The 16,978-nt window shown below is 48.0% G+C and overlaps 1 protein-coding gene across 1 annotated transcript; it reads left to right on the top strand.

The window, feature by feature from the left end:
* The first annotated feature begins 2,031 nt into the window (after positions 1 to 2,031).
* LOC127667344 (lymphocyte antigen 6D-like) lies at positions 2,032 to 5,881 on the top strand. Its single transcript, XM_052160349.1, has 3 exons — positions 2,032 to 2,083; positions 2,853 to 2,951; positions 3,565 to 5,881. The coding sequence occupies exons 1-3, from the start codon at positions 2,032 to 2,034 to the stop codon at positions 3,747 to 3,749; spliced, it is 336 nt and encodes a 111-aa protein (XP_052016309.1). The 3' UTR covers positions 3,750 to 5,881.
* Positions 5,882 to 16,978: the final 11,097 nt, after the last annotated feature.

The raw sequence follows: 16,978 nt of genomic DNA, 5'->3' as shown, positions 1-16,978 counted from the left end.
GTGTGTTTCTTCAAGACAGGGTCTCTCACTGGCCTGCAGGTCACCAAGTAGGCTAGACTGACTGCTCCACAAGTTCCAGGGATCCATCTATCTCCACCCTTCTAACACCAGGATTATAATAAGCACATACCACCAGGCCCAGCTTCTCAAGTGGGTTCTGATGATCAAACTCGGGTACTCATGCTTACAAAGGCAAAACTCTGCTGACTGAAACTTCTCCCCAGCCCTTAGCCTCCTGTGAAGATTCCATAGTGGCTTTTAGGGCTCCCAGTGTCATCTTCCCATGCCCAAATCTTTAGTTTATTCCTCTCTAGTAAAAAACCTTAGGGTGAGACAGTGTACCCATATGTCCTAGGCTTAGAATGTACACAGCTCCCGGTGTTCTGCAGGCATGATGATTTTCTACTGTTCTGTGTGGGTTGTCTAGAGGACCAAGACAACAAACAGGCCTTCTAGGCTGGTAGCTATGACTGGTCAAGGTGTTGCCCAAGTTCCTTATCAGGAAACTTGTGCCTCATTGGCCTGACCCCTGAGTCCTCATTAGCTTAGAGAAGGTAATTGTGACAGTGGAGTGACGGAGGTCACACAGCCTTCAACTGCAGACTGTCTGTCTGGGAATTGCTACGAGATCTGCCACTTTCCTGTGTGCATGAATGCTCCCCCAAATGCAGGAGGCTGCTGTGCCTGGTTGATGGCAGAGGTCTGTCTGGGTGGGATGTGACCCCGACACTGGGGTTTCCTATGGGTCCTGACCAATGTGTCTACCTATGACAGGCTAGGATGGGTACAGTCACTAGCCTGCCTAAATATTGCTTGGTCCTTAGGAAGGTGATAGCTGTCACTGTGCATAGGGGAGTCAGACAGGAGCCCATGGCACAGAAGGGTGCTTTCCTTGTCTTGGAGCCTCAAGTCTGTCAGGGAAAAATTATTAGCAATGGGCAGATGCAACATCTAGCTGGTGGGAAGCCACAACCCTCATTGTGACCTGGCTGTTTCCCTTTCTTTTGTTGTAATATGGGGGACACAATGGATATCTAGAATGCTTTAAGTTGGGAAGAAAGACCAATTTCTGCACTTGGGTTGCTTGAATATCTTTACAGAGCTGAGTCCTGTCCAACCAATGGCCAGCCAGTGGTCACTGACCCCTTTGAAACTCCCGTCTCCCACAGTTCCAGAATGTTGTTTCCAAAGTCCCCGGCTAACTGGTTCCAGTATACCCAGTTTATTGGACCCCAATGTTCTTATCTCACTAAAGCTCAGCACCCCCTCCCACTGTTAATGCTGGCCCCAGCATTAATAGTCTACTGACAACCAGCCTTCCCAGTTCACTGACACCTAGCACCCTTAGACCACTGTCCCACAGCATTCCTAACCCACTGTCGCCTAGCATTCCAAGCACACCGTACCCCAGCATCCCAGCTCACTGTCCCCCCCAGCCTACCCAGGACACCAGCACCAAGCATCCCCAGCCTATGGTTCTCCATGGTATCTCCTTTCTCCCCTGCTTACTGAGTGAACATCACTATTGATTCCTTTTCTGGCTCCTCGCAGGCCATGGAGAGTAACCTCCCTGGGCTTATTGGAAGAGCTGAGAGACGCAAAGGGGCCTCGGGGACACGAAGGGTAAACACCACCTACACATCAGGAGTGGAGCGTAGAGAGCATGCTCCCTCTCTGGCCTGAGACTCCTTTGCTGGTGTTTCAACCATGCTGGGACATTGTTTTTTTGTTTTTGTTTTTACCTCAGTGAAAGCCTGGTTAGAATCAGAGCTGTGCAGCAGACTGGAGTCAGGGCTGGGGGCTTTGTAGGGAGCAGGGAAAAGGGAGGATGGGAGTGGGAGAGGGTTTGGAGCTCTGGATAAAGAATTCTTAGAGGTATTCACCTCCCAACTACACACCCAGAGATGACACATGTAGGTAGTCCGGGGTGAGAGACAGACCAAGGCCCCACCTACTAGAGCAAGAGGGATATAAAGACAGGCTGGTCCAGTGCTAGCTGGACACGGGCTCTGCTTGCTCTCACTGCCCAAGATGAGGACTCACCTGCTTTGGTTGTTGCCCCTCATTCTGCTGGCATCCTCAGGTGAGTAAGGAAGTGGGTACCCCTGTGTGGCATCCTGTCCCTGGTTGGCATCCTGAGGGGTGAGATGACCTGGCTAGACCTGCCCCCAGAGGATGTGGTCCTGCTGTCCAGAGGAGGTGCTGGCACAGGGGACTGGACTTGTTGGAGGCCCCACAATCTAGTCACAGAGTCATGGCATGGGTACCACTCACCTTAAAATTCTTTTATTACCTTACTATTCTCTCTCCCTCTGCCCTCCACTGTCCTCCCTTCCCCTTCCACTCTCCTCCCCTCCTCATCCCCCCTCTGCTGTGTGTGTGTCTGTGTGTATGTGAGTGTGTACATGTGATCATGTCAAAGTCAGCAGGTATCTTGTTGGAACCGATTCTTTTTCACTGTGGATTTTGGAGAATTGAACTCAGGTCTTCAATCTTGACAGCACGTGTCTCTACTCACTGAGCCGTCTCACTGGTCCTCCTACTCACTATTTTCTATTAAGCCTAGCTGTCCTGCTAGACTTGCTGTCTCTTTTGCAAAGTCTTGTGGAATTAGCATCATCTGGCTGGTGATGTTCTGTGGTTGCTCAGAGCCTTGGTTTTCAGTCCCAGAGACAGGGCCCTGCCCTCCGAGCTGACGCCTCATGGCTGCCGGGAGGGAGGCTGTCCACATGGGTGGCCGGGGAAAGAGAATGGGCTGCTTGGTGCTCAGTGCTTCCCTCAGAGCGGGGCCCCGTGCTGTCTGGTGTGGTTATCGAGTGCCTCTGTCTCTGACCCCAGCTGTGTCTCTCCAGCCCAGGCGCTGCGGTGTCATGAATGCAGTGGTACAGAGAACTGCTACTGGCCTACATCTTGCCACAACACGAGCCGCTACTGCTTGACCAACTGGTATAGTGAGTATCTTGGTCCTAGGTAGGTGGGTCGGGAGACAGAACCTGCATCGGGCACCTGGGGATGCCAACCTAAGGCAAAGCTCGCTGGTAGAGGAAGCTGGGCAGATAAGGCCCTGAGAGTTTCCCTGCAACTGTTCAGGAAAGTGCTTTGAGTGTCCAGTCCTCCCTACAAAATGAAACCCAGCCCTGATGCTTTAGGAAGCGTGGGTGGGATATTCCAAGGGAACTACTGTCTGTGCTGGAGTACAGGCACGTGAAACACACAATTCTAACTGTTGTCAAGAGTGCTAGGTACTCAAAAAAGAAAACAGTGGGTAGGGGAGTGGGTAACCCTAGTCATATTCCTGAGCCCTGGTCCTGGGTCCCATGTTGCATCCAATTCTCATCATGGTCCTGTTCTGAGCCTTGATCTTCATGACTCTGAGCCCTGACCTTGGTTATATACTAAGCCTTAATCCTGGCCACATACTGAACCCTGAACTTGGCTCCATCCTGAGTTTGACCTTGCTGTCTGACCCTTTGAACTGGAGGTTGCAGGTGACCTGGGTTTGCTGACGGGCCAGGAGTGGGTCCTATAGGTCTCAGTAAATGACCCTCTGCCCTTTGTTTCCAGCACCACCAGGCCAGAAAATGACAGTGACAAAAACATGTACCTTTACCTGCCCTGACATTCATCAGGTCACAGCCTACTCCAAGTCCTCCTGCTGCAACACAGACCTCTGCAACAGTAGCCGGAGCCTCCCTGTCAGCTGGGGACTGCTAGCCCTCTGCATCTGGTGTATCTATCTCAGCCAGTAGGTGCAGCGCACCACACAGGCTCCCAAGCTGCAGAGTTAGGAGTCGTCGTTCGGTGCCATCATGCGACTAGAACATGTAGCCATAGGCAGTACTTCTTTAACTCCAGTCAGAAGGATTCCAGGAGACAACCTCACCGATGTGGCAGGTGGAGACCATGACCACTGTTCAGAGTGCTATATTCTGTACGCTGGTCATCTGCTAGCTTCCACGAGCTGGTTTGAAGAGGGTGTCAAGGTCATGAACCGGTTGCTGGGGGCTGAGGTAGGCCTCTCAGGAGGCCCAATGAGCTATTTTGGGGGCTTCTTTTTTTTCACACATCCATGGCTCCCTCTAACTACATCAGAAGAACTGAGCCAGTGCATCACCACTTCAAAAGAGTTGAGCTTCAGGGCACCTGCTGACTGGAGGCCCGGTTGTGAAGTGGGCTGCTTTAACCTGAATTCAAAGACACTTGGAAAATGGAAACCTATGGAGAGGCCTCCTTTCTGGCTGTGAGGGGGAGGGCAGATGCTGGGACAGATTAGCTTGAACGAGGTGTGGTCAGACTGGCTTCAGCAAGATTGTCACATGGGATGCCAGCTGGGTAGCCTCCTTCCCCCAGCCCCCAGCATGCTTCACCCCTGGGATGGACCCTGAGGATTCTATCCGGAGATGACACCAATCTCCTCAGGACTTCAGGAGCCCCTGTGAACTCCAGTCTATTCTGGAGCGAGGAGCATCCAGAACTGTCTGGCTGTGAGTGAAGCCGGAAGCCTTTCCTCTCTCCTCTGCCTGTGGTCCAGCTCCAGGACCCTTGTCAGTCAGCCCTAGCGACTGTACATCCTCCATCAAAGAGAAGCTGTTCCTGGTCAGTGCGTGTCTACCTTTCTCCTCATCTCTGAAAGCCTGGGCAACACCTTGCCCCAACGAAGAGAATGGATCTGGGAACTGAGTTCTAAACCGGCAGCAGTTTTGGCGCATGACTCCATTGGCTGGATTCTCCCTAACTTTCCAGAGCTGTGTTTGGAGACCAGTGAGCTCATCATGCCTGTCACCCCACACCCCTGTTCCATTCCAAGTACTTTCTGTGGTCTTTTTCATAGATCATGCCTCATCTAGGCCTGATCATAAGGTTCCCGCTGCCTTCTTACACAAGGATGTGCTGTGTAAGATCAGCACCCTGGGGTTGAACTCAGGTGACCTCCTGCTTGTCACTGAGAAGGCAGATAGGCTGCTCCTGGAAATATGGTTGGCTGGGAAGGGCAGAGCTCAGAATCTTACTTGGTGCAGGTCCCCAGAGTCCTAGAGACCAACAGACTTCTACTGAAGAATGGCGCTTGGCGCTGAAATTGGGTAGGCTGGAGTTTCTTGATGAGACCAGAGGACCCAAAGAGAGGGACAGTCGCCAGATGAGAGCAGGGCATGCAAGACAGTGTGTGGAGCTGCATGAGGGGCTTTGTTGCTATAGAAATGAAGATTTCCATCAGTGCCCTGACTGGCTTCTAAACTCCCCAGGTCAACGGACTGCTTGAGCAGGGGTCTCGTTAGTCGCTTGTCCCCCAGAATCCAGGATCTCCCTGGCTTTCTTGGTAGTGCACAAGTGCTGGGGACCCTCTTCCACCGAGCTTCCCGCACCCAGAACTGACACCACACAGGTCTGAGACGGGCTGGCTCAGGGGCAGGTGTCCCATAGGCTCCAAAGGCCCCTTAAAAATTTTACTTTATTACAGTGTCTGTCCTTCAAGCATTCACTCCAGAATGGTTTTCCATGCTGCAGGTCACATCCCTCAGACCCAACCTGGAAGGGGTCACCCTCTTGCCACCACTCACTCCTATGTCCTGGGGCACAGACTCTAATTTTTCTTTTCACTTGCTTATCAGTAAAATGAGAACACAAGGCTCTGTGTCCAAAGGGTAGAAACAACACATTAAGGCCCAAGATGTGGTTCAGAGGGTAGAGCGCCTGTTTTGCGGTGTAGGAACCCCGGGCTTCCATTCTTAGCACCCTGTCAAGGGAACGTTATGGCTCCTGTAACCTCAGCACTGGGGAGGTGGAGGCAGGAGGGTCAGAAGGTCAAGGACATCTTTGCCTGGATATCGAGTTTGAAGCCACATAAGGTCAACCTGGGAGACAAGAGACTGTCTCTAAATAAACAAACAAATAAACCACGCTATAGTCTCCTTTTGTCTAATTTATAAAACTGTGTAATCTGTTATTTTTTGCTATGACAGTGTTTCCCAACTACTGATAAGACCTTTGTAGCACTGCTTTGCAGATTAATGGAAGTGTTGAGGACCAGAGAGGTTGGACCGCAGGGACAGGCTCACTGACCACCCTAGGTGTGCATGGTGTGCAGAGCCGTGGGCTAAAGGGTTAATACAGGCGATGCTGCTCAGACACTGCAGGCTGAAAGGATCTTTCAGTGCAGATGGCGATCCCCTCGTCCAAGGAGAGGAGCTCGCTTGAGCTGCTGATGACGTCCGAGCTGCCATCAGTCACTGCTTGACTTCTGTCCAGAGTGTCCCTCTCTTTGTCAACCAGTATCTGTGTGAGTCATCAAAATTGATTTCTCAGTTATCCTGAATTTCCTGTTCCTTATCTTATCTACGATCATTCTTCTTTTTCTTTTTAAAAGCAACTTCTGAGGGTTCTGAGGATGAAGGTCTTCTGATTGTCAAACTGATGTCGCCATTTGCTGTTTGAAATGCCTCAGCCCATCCTCTTGTGTGGACCCTGAGCTGAGCTCACACTGTGAGGTTGATGGCCGTGTCTCCTTTGTACATTTCCGGTATTATGTCATCATCTGCTGACATTTAATGGTGCGGTTAAGGCATAATTTAAGTCATTTAAGTCTAAAAGCCATAAAATCTATAGTCCTGTGGGCTTTTTTTTTTTAAGATTTATTTATTATATGTAAGTACACTGTAGCTGTCTTCAGACACACCAGAAGAGGCCATCAAATCTCATTACGGATGATTATGAGCCACCATGTGGTTGCTGGGGTTTGAACTCAGAACCTTCGGAAGAATAGTCAGTGCTCTTAACCACTGAGCTATCTCTCCAGCCCCTGTGGGCTCTGAATACATTTGTTTCATTATTGGCCTTCTGTGCAGAAACTATGAGGATGCTGGCTTTTATACATAGATGCTCCTGGTTTTGGGCAAAGTCACCTAATCCAAGGCCCTCTGTTTATTGACATGTTGGCTTGCTCACATCAGTTACTGAATCTCGAACTAGAGTGAATAGAGTGGGATGTGGGTATGTTCACACTGTCACAACATCAAGACATTGTAGACCCAGATGTTATGGGTCAGGGACATCTGGGCATTGTGTCTGTTGGGTATATTTGAAAAAAGATAGGCAGGGTACCGCCACTCCCACCCCTACGTCACCTCGTTTACTGCACTGTGAACAATAGTCCCACTGAGTGTTTCCACAGAGTCACCCTTCCTGATGTCTGACCTACAGCATGGGTGGCATTTTACCTTGACGAGCCCTGTTCTTGCCATAGGCAGTTGTATCATGTCTACATTTGGCGTTACTAAAATAATTTGGCTCATACCTTCCTGTAGCTTAGGTTGACAGTAGATAGTCACCCTGAAAGGGAAGACTCCCCCTTTCACTGGCACAATGCTCAGTGCCTGACACAAGAGTTCTCAGCAAATATGCACTTACTGGGCCCATAAGCAGGTGGGTTTGGCTACTTTAAGTCTGTATAGGCACTGACACTGCTGACCAATATTGTGTAGAGAACAAAAGGCTGATGGATAGTCATTCTTCAGATGTGATCAGATCTCTGCAAGGAAAGCTTAGAGGGTGCAAACTTCACTGCAGCCCCAAGCAAATGCTGCCACAGAGCACCTGCCTCTCCACTGCAGCCGCGGAGGCTCAGCCGCGAAGGCTCTTCCATGGACGCTGCAGGCAAATGCCTGTAGGGTATTTATGAGCCAGAGACTCTGAAAATGCTGACACTCATTCCACATCTTACAACTTCAAATTCTCGAAATCATGTCAAAGTACATCTTTGGGATGTGGAAAGCACGTACCATCTTCTGGATCCCATAAAGGTGATCCGGACAAGGGATCAGGTGGCACAGAAACCAATTTAGCAAGCTCCCTGGGTGGCCCTAGGTGCTGTTGGCCTCTCACAGCCTCACGTGGAAGATGAAAGATAAGAGGTTGAGATCTAAGTCAGGTTAGAATTTGGAATGGAAACCCCGCAGAGGGCCTAGTCCTCCAGGCCTGTGAGTTCCTGAGGAGGTCTAACAGCACCTCCTCAGGAGCAGAAAGGAGCTTCCCCCTTCCTAAACTGGCAATAGGAGTTTAGTAGGAGATACCTAGGGGAGAGGAAGTGCGAACCTTTCCTGCTTTGCTGTTCTGAAACTGCTCCTAAATGCAGAAAAAAAAAAAAAACATTTCTCAGGTAACTAAGCCTTTAAAGAGCCTAACTCCAGGCATCCGGAGGTGTCAAGGTTAGTTGCGATCCTGCAGCCTGTCGTATGTAGGCTGATCGGTGTGGACACTTCACAATTTGCCCTAGTAGAGACAGGAAAGGGGCCTTCTGAAGATGGACTGCCTGTTTTCTATTTTGTTTTGTTTTAATCATTACAGGGGACACAGAAGTTCCTCTTAGCTTTGAAGCCCCAGGTCAGAATAAAACCTTGTCACACTATCTTGGATGGCCTATTTGGGAGTAGCATAGTGTAGTCTCCCGCACAGGTTCTCTCTCTGGTGACAGTTGTTTCTGTCGTGATCTTCTTATTCATTGAGCACATTCAGGATGTAGTCTATTATCCTTTCTATTCCTGGGGGATGGGAGAACACAGGCTGGCAACAGGAAGAGAGAGATCACTGTCTGGGAAGTATCCCTGACCCAGGTCTGGCCCGTGGGAAATTTCAGGTGAACCCAGCCTGTCATATTTGCAGAGAGCAGTCTTCTACGGGCATTGTACCACCTGTCACCAGTCACCAGAGGCTTGAAGCACTGGTGAGCACTGGGAAGAGGGCAGAAACTCACTGTCCCAGGTTGAGTGGCTCTTGTACAATTCTTCCCCAAGCTCCAAACAAGGACTCCTGAGCTGAAGTGACATCTTCAACAGCCAGTCACCCTTCTCTTACATGTGTTGCAACCATATTGAGGCCTCTGTTTCTGTCTCCAGCCCCTGCCCCCACCCCCCCCACCCCGCCCCTGTCCTCCCTTCCTGGAGCCTGGCTTCAACACTTCAAGTAATACATTAAGAGTATCATATTGCAAGGTGGGGAGGTGGTGGTGCACGCCTGTAATCCCAGCACTCTGGGAGGCAGAGGCTGGTGGATTTCTGAGTTCGAGGCCAGCCTGGTCTACAGAGTGAGTTCCAGGACAGCCAAGGCTATACAGAGAAACCCTATCTCAAAAAAACCAAATCCAAAAAACAAACAAACAAACAAAAAAGAGTATCATATTTTTGGTGAGAAAATGCATATCTCTAGAATCTCAATTAAACTTATGTTTTTTTTTTCACCTTCTCGGTCAGTCCTCAAGACAAACATTGACACCAGCCCCTCTGAGTGTCATTAACAGGAACCCAGCAGCCCATGGGGGAAGGACTGCTCCCTTATGTTTGTATGTTTTGAGAGTTTGATTTGCTCACAAGTTGGCAGAGGGGAGATCGCTTGTTTGAGATCGCTGGTTGGAAAAATGTTTGATTTCATTGGCTGTTCTGTGACAGGACCCTCAAAAACTGGGGCAAGCATTAATATTACACTTTTGTCTTAGTCAGGGTTTCTATTCCTGCACAAACATCACGACCAAGAAGCAAGTTGGGGAGGAAAGGGTTTATTGAGCTTACACTTCCACATTGCAGTTCATCACTAAAGGAAGTCAGGACTGGAACTCAAGTAGGTCAGGAAGCAGGAGCTGATGCACAGGCCATGGAGGGATGTTTCTTACTGGCTTGCTTCCCCTGGCTTGCTCAGTCTGCTTTCTTTTGGAACCCAAGAACACCAGCCCAGGAATGGTCCCACCCACAAGGGGCCCTCCCCCCTTGATCACTAATTGAGAAAATGCCCCACAGCTGGATCTCATGGAGGCACCTCCCCAACTGAAGCTCCTTTCTCTGTGATAACTCCAGCCTGTGTCAAGTTGACACACAAAACCAGCCAGTACAACTTTCCTCATAGAATTCCTCCTCTGGGTTGTCCCTGTCAGTGTCCTGACTGGAGGGTAACATTTTCAGACTGGCCTGGGAGAAAACCAAGGCATCGAGGATAAGGAAGTCTGCAGTTCACCGCTGTTAAGCAGAGGGTTCCTAACATTTCCTTCCTTGGACCTCAGAGAGAGAAGCCTTCTATCCAGATGGGAGGTAAATATCCTCACACAGCTTAAGGTTTATTCATTTCATTGTTTAGATTTTTTTTTTTTGAGAAAGGGTCTCATTTGACATGGAATTTATGACGAAGCTCAGGATGCCCTGGAGTTTGCAGGGATCTTTCTGTCTTAGCCTTCTGAATGCTAAAATCACAGTCATGAGCCACCCTGTGGAGGTTTGAATAGTATGGCCCCTCAGAGACCCATGTGTTTGAGTGCTTAGTCCACAGGGAGCTGCACTATCAGTAGGTGTGGAGTATGTGTTGCCTTATTGGAGGAAGTGTGTCACTGTGGAGGTGGGCTTTGAAGTCTTCTATATGCACAAACTATGTCCAGTACAGCACAGTTCCCCGCTGCCTATAGATCAAGATGTAGAACTCGCGGGTCCTCCAGCACCAAGTCTGCCTTCCTGTTTCCCACCATGATGATAATGGACTGCACCTCTGAACCTGTAAGTCAGCCCCAATAGAATGTTTTCCTTTATAAAAGTTGCTTTGGTTGTGGTGTCTTTTCACAGCAATAAAACTCTAACTAAGACCCCCCACCCCCACCCCATCCCACCCTGCTGCCGCCAAGCCAAGTAGTTTCTATGGCTCTGGCAGAAGCACTCTTTGGAGAAGTGGAAGAAGCAGATGGAGATGCTAAAGAGGAAGAGAGTTCCCATCCACACAGCACAGCTACTAGATGTTGGAATCTGGAGAATTGGGGCTAGAGAGCCAAGTGTTCAGTGGAGTCTCTGGGTAGCCGCAGTTCCCGCTAATGACCCAAATCTCCAGTTTCCTTGTGGGTAATCCATGAAGGGCCACAGAATCTACTCAGAAACCTTCCAGGATGGGGCAGGGATTGTGCAATAGGCTAGAGTTGGGGAGAACAGACATTCAGAGACAGGAGGAGTTGATGGCTGTGCCACTCCAAGGATATGCAAAGAATTCAGGCTTCCTGGACCTGCCAAGGTTGCCTGGCATCTCATGTGGGCTGAGGCACACAGCAGACATGCCCTATGTTGCAGCTTGCAGAAGATCCATGACAGTTCTCATATATCCCTCTCCTCAGCCATCCCTGAGGAAAGGCTGGGGAGTGGGGAGCTGATAAGATTAATGTGAGTCAAAAGAACAGCAGGATCACAACTGGCAGTCCCCATACTGCCCCCTGTGGGGCTCTAGCACTGTACCTGGGATTTCTTTCACCCATAGCCCTCTCTTCCTGTTATGCATGCCTAGGATGGAGAAACCTCCTGTCCTCTCTGCCCAGGCCTCTTCCATTCCAACTCCTTGGCAGCTCCATTTTCCCCCCTCACATCTGGGTGGAGTTCACCTCCCCCTTTAGCCTGAGGGGTTCCTGGGGCCTCACTGTAGCAGCAGGAGCAGCAGCAGCAGCAAGACACACAGGCAGAACTCTTACATGCTATAAAGGACTTCTGCTGGGGTGTCCTGAGCCCCTGTGCCACTTGGGAAGTATCTCAGCTTGAGTCCGAACAGTCCTAAGGAATGCAGATGTGTGAACCAAATCTCAAAGGGAATTCTTTCTGATTGGGGCCATAGTGGCCCACAGGAAGTGCAGCTTCGGAGCGCCTCCAGTTCCGGAGTGGTGTGTCTGCTGAGCCTGCCTTGAAGTCCCAGTTCTCAGGGCTATCTGGAGTTTTTGGAGCCTCTGTGCTGGCAGCTCTGGTGAGGAGCCAGCAAGCAGCACTCCTACACTCGGTTTCTGTTTCATTTCCTGCCTTGATTTCTTCAACAATGGATTGTGTGCTGGAAGAATAAGCGGAAATAAATCTTTTCCCTTACATTGTTTTCGGTCAGAGTGCTTTATCACAGCAACACAAAGGTAACTAGAAAGCACCCTTAAAACACAGAAAAATAAATAAAACCAAAGGTTACAAAGGAGGAGCTTGACTGGTAATAAAAGCTGTCAGGACAAACTGTCTAGAGTCATGGATCAGGGGAGCCATAACAGACGTAAAACAAAACCAGGATAAAGCCCACTTGGTAGTTTTAGAGAGCTCCATATATATGTAGATGTAGATATATATGTAGATGTATATGATGTATATGTATGTGTATATGTGCATATACAATACACACATATTCATATATTAAAAAAAGTTTAAACAGTGTTACCTTGTAATAGGAGCACAATACCCCAACTAGACACCATACGCTACCAACTAAAAACCTCAGGACCAGAAATAGGCTACCACTTTTTAAGTTTTTGACCAGTGGAGTCCCATAGACACCCGAACATTACAGACTATTATCAATGCTATTTTTCCCATAGACATACCAAACATTACAGACGATTATAGATCGTCAATGCTATTTTTTTTCCATCCAGAACTTTGCAGTAAGATCCTGTTGCTGAAGACACCACATACCTGAGTCATAGACTATGGAGAAATGAGGCTGGCTCTCATCTGGAAGCTTCGCCCACACTGGCCAGCTTTTATGGTTCTAGTAGGTACTGTGCACACGAATAGAGGAGAAAAGCAACCATTAGTATTACCTAGCTGTGAACCCTGTGAGCTATACTCCTGATATGCCTGACGAGGGATGCCCACTGCTACAGCAGTGGGATGAGCAGCACGGGAGGAACAATCCACTTTTTTTAAAAAAATAAACTAGATTTAAGGCATTCTCCATGAGATGGAGTTTATGCAAAATAGTGTCAATGAGGCTAAGAATGAGGTCATGACCTCTAAGGAAAAAAATCTAGTATTATATGATTCTGCTAAGTAGATATAACATTAAAATGAATTCTATGACATATTGCTATATACCTATATATCAGTGCATCTCCCAATCCTCTTTAGAGAAACTCCTTATAGTAAATGACAGCTAACACAGAGATTGTGGAGTGCTCAGATGCAGACGAGACATCCACCCCTCTCCTCGGGGCTCAGGGATCTATGTGGAAGGCAGAAAGGTTGTAAGAGCCAGAGGCGGTGGGTGTATGACTTCAAGGAGAAAATGATTTCCAAACACAGCAGGGCAGATGTACACACGGACTCACAGCCACTGTGACAGCATGTGTTAGATCTTCCTAACCTCAGGCCAAACAACATCCCAGCATGGAGGAGAGGAGAGGAGCTAGGCCCCAATCCCAGCCTAGCTGAGGAGCTGTTTTAGTGGGACAACCGAGTCATACCTGCTGTAGGAAGCACAGTGCAGAGTAAGCATTGGAGAAACCATGGCTGTCAATCATTTGCGCCGATTTGCTTCAACAGAAGGAAACGGGTAATGCCTGGTCACCGGGAAAGCCCCCAAAAGTGGTCACATAACCTGGTGACCCTGGGCTTTTCTATTAGGAGCCAGCCTCTACCCAAATCCCCTCACTATTCTGAGAATTATTTAGGGTCTAATCCTTGGCTTTGTCTCGCAGTGAACAGAGCTCAGCCCTGTGTAAGAGGCCCCATGTGCATCCTCCACCTATAGAATCTATCCTTATAATTATCACAGATCCTTCCTGCAGGCCCTGGCCCTGAGCTCTCTTTGTCAGTCAGTAGGACTCATTTTCATTGTAAAGGTCACAGGTGCTTTGCAACCTTGCTAGCGATTTTCCTTGTAGCCCTGCCCAGAGCTTTTCTGTGATAATTGTTACTTGGAAACCATTTTCAAGAGTTTTATTGTGGTTTAATATGTAAGGATATGCCATGAGGTCAGATCCTGGAGGTTTTGACCTAATACCTGCAAAGATGGTACAGATTCAAGTTTCATTCTTCACCTTATGCCAGATTAGTCCCAGAATAGCTATCTCTCACTAAGGGGTGAGGGCCAATAATTACTCAGTCCACACGGTGGGGTGGGGTGCCTCGGCCATGCCAGTCTGGTACTGGAAGCCCAGGAGATTCTCAGAAGCTGCTTGTCTTTATTCAACAATGAAAGCCTGGAAATGCAGATTCTGCTCTCAGGAAAGGAATCATCATCATCATCATCATCATCATCATCATCATCATAATCACCATCACCATCATCATCATCATCATCAGCAGCAGCAGCAGCAGCAGCAGCAACAGAGACGTCAACTGAGTGTCAGGAGGGAGGCCAAGCAAGTTAAAGAGGGGAGAATAAACATTCTTCCAAAATACTCTTTTTATCTGAATGTGGGTTAGTTCCTGGCATCCACACGGCAGCTCTTAACTATCCACAGCTCCCATTCCAAGGGAGTTTATACCCTGACCTCAAAGGACTCTAGGCACACATGTGGTACACACACACACACACACACACACACACACACACACAAAATCAGGCAAAAACACGCTTGCATATAAAATAAATATTTTTCAAGAGGGATGTGAAATGGTGCTTATTCCAAAGATGTGAGGAGAAAGACTACTGGCCCAAATCATCATGGCCAAATTAATGAAATCAAGCTTTTAAATTTGTGTGCATAGGCTGTCTCCCCCTAAGGCTGGGTTTGAGGGGTTGGTGTACTGACTGGTTTTGTGTGTCAACTTGACACAGGCTGGAGTTATCACAGAGAAAGGAGCTTCAGTTGGGGAAGTTCCTCCATGAGATCCAGCTGTGGGGCATTTTATCAATTAGTGATCAAGTGGTGAGGGCCCCTTGTGGGTGGTGCCATCCCTGGGCTGGTGTTCTTGGGTTCTATAAGAGAGCAGGATGAGCAAGCCAGGGGAAGCAAGCCAGTAAGAAACATCCCTCCATGGCCTCTGCATCAGCTCCTGCTTCCTGGCCTGCTTAAGTTCCAGTCCTGACTTCCTTTAGTGATGAACAGCAGTGTGGAAAGTATAAGCTGAATAAACCATTTTCTCCCTAACTTGCTTCTTGGTCGTGATGTTTGTGCAGGAATAGAAACCCTGACTAAGACAGTCGGCATTAGATGTGAGGAAGACAAGGGTTTTATAGCTCAGGGGTAGGGCCTTTCCAAATGGGGGGGTTTTGGTGAGCAAAACAGCTGGGATTACAGGAGCAGAACACTAGCATAATAAATTGGTTCCTTCTGGAGCACGGTGGACATAACAAGGTGGTATAACAACAGGTAGTCATAAAATGAGGGGTCATATAACCTTTTGAAACAAAGGCACAATTGCCATTCCAGGAACAGATAGTGTGCAACCGAATCATTTGCAATTAAGGTTACAGGTGCAGCATAGCCCGACCCTTGAGAAACAGGTTTAATCATAAACTGGAATGAGCCTAGTTTGTTTTACTATGAGATGGCTTTTAAGCCTAAGGTGGAGGCAGGCTGGAGGCAGGCTGGTTCGTCAGTGGATCGCCTCGTGACAGCATTGTGACCTGAGTTCAATCCCTGGATATCTGGATATCAGTGACATGTGAGAACTGACTCTTTTTTTTTTAATATTTATTTATTTATTATATGTAATTACACTGTAGCTGTCTCCAGACACACCAGAAAAGGATGTCAGATTTCATTACGGATGGTTGTGAGCCATCATGTGGTTGCTGGGATTTGAACTCAGGACCTTCGGAAGAGCAGTCAGTGCTCTTAGCCGCTGAGCCATCTCTCCAGCCCCGAGAACTGACTCTTGAAAGCTGTCCTTCAGCCTCTACACATGAACTGCAACACAGGGGCATCCATACACAGACATTCAGTAAAATAATAATAATAATAATAATAAAATTTGAAGTTTACCTTTCTAATTAGTCTTAGCTAAAATGGAAACAACACAAGTTTACCCCGATCTCATTTGGGAAAATAAAGATCAAAAGGAGGTTTAGAAAGGAGATTTATAGCCGGGCGGTGGTGGCACACGCCTGTAATCCCAGCACTCTGGGAGGAATAGGCAGGCAGATTTCTGAGTTCGAGGCCATCCTGGTCTACAGAGTGAGTTCCAGGACAGCCAGAGCTATGCAGAGAAACCCTGTCTCAAAAAAAAAATTTAAAAAACCAAAAAAAAGGAGATTTATTTATTTTTAATTAAGTGTATGATAGCTGTCTTAGGGTTTTAATGAACAGACACCCTGACTAAGGCATCTCTTATAAGGAAAACATTTAATTGGGGCTGGCTTCCAGGATCAGAGGTTTAGTCCATTATCATCATGGTGGGAAGCACAGCAGCTTGCTTGCTGGAGTTGCTGAGAGTTCTTCTTGATTGGAAGATAACCTGGAGGAGACTAGATATGTTTCATTTTGGGTGTAGCTTGAACATTTAAGACCTCAAAGTCCCACCTCCATAGTGACACACTTCCTCTAACAAGGCCACACCTCCTAATAGTGCCACTCCCTACAGGCCAAGCATATTCAAACCACCACCGTCTGTGTCTCTCTCTGTGTTTCTGTATCTCTCTCTCAGTGTGTGTGTATCTGTGTCTATGCATCTGAGTCTGTGTGTCTTTGTTATGTGTCTGTATTTGTGTGAATGTGTCTCTATGTGTGAGAGTCTGTGTGTGAATGTGAGAGTCTGTGTCTGTTAGAGTCTTTGTGTGCCTCTTTCTGTGGGTGAGTCTTTGTCTATGTCTGCATGTATGTGTCTGTGTGTGGGTTGGATATGTGACTATAGGTGCCTGAATTAGTCAGAAGAGGAAGTTGAATCTCTCGCATTGAAGTCACAGAAAGTTTCAAGCTGCCTGATATGGGTGCTGGGAACTTAACTTGAGGTCTTTGCAAGATCAGCACATTTTAGATTGCTGAGCCATTTCTATTGTTCCTAAGAAAAGAGTTTTAAAAACCAAGTTAGTACAGATTAGCTTTACCCCCAAATTTTATCCATATTTACTCTAATCAGAACATGAATTTTTGTTTTTTAAACAAAGGTTCATAGAAGATATGGTCGTCTTCCTGTGGCACTAATGGAAATAGTGGGACTTTTACAGGCTGGGGCCTTGTGGGAGGAACTTATGTCATGTTGGAAGTGTGAGCTTAAAAGGGTCCAGGCCCTTCTTGTCTCTCTCTCTTTCACTTCTTGGATGCTGTGAGGTGAGATTC

This window comes from Apodemus sylvaticus, chromosome 17 (assembly GCF_947179515.1).
Source record: "Apodemus sylvaticus chromosome 17, mApoSyl1.1, whole genome shotgun sequence".
NCBI classification, from domain to species: Eukaryota; Metazoa; Chordata; class Mammalia; order Rodentia; family Muridae; genus Apodemus; species Apodemus sylvaticus.
The sequence above is the reverse complement of the archived record's forward strand: the minus strand, read 5'-3'. Positions and strand labels throughout refer to the sequence as shown.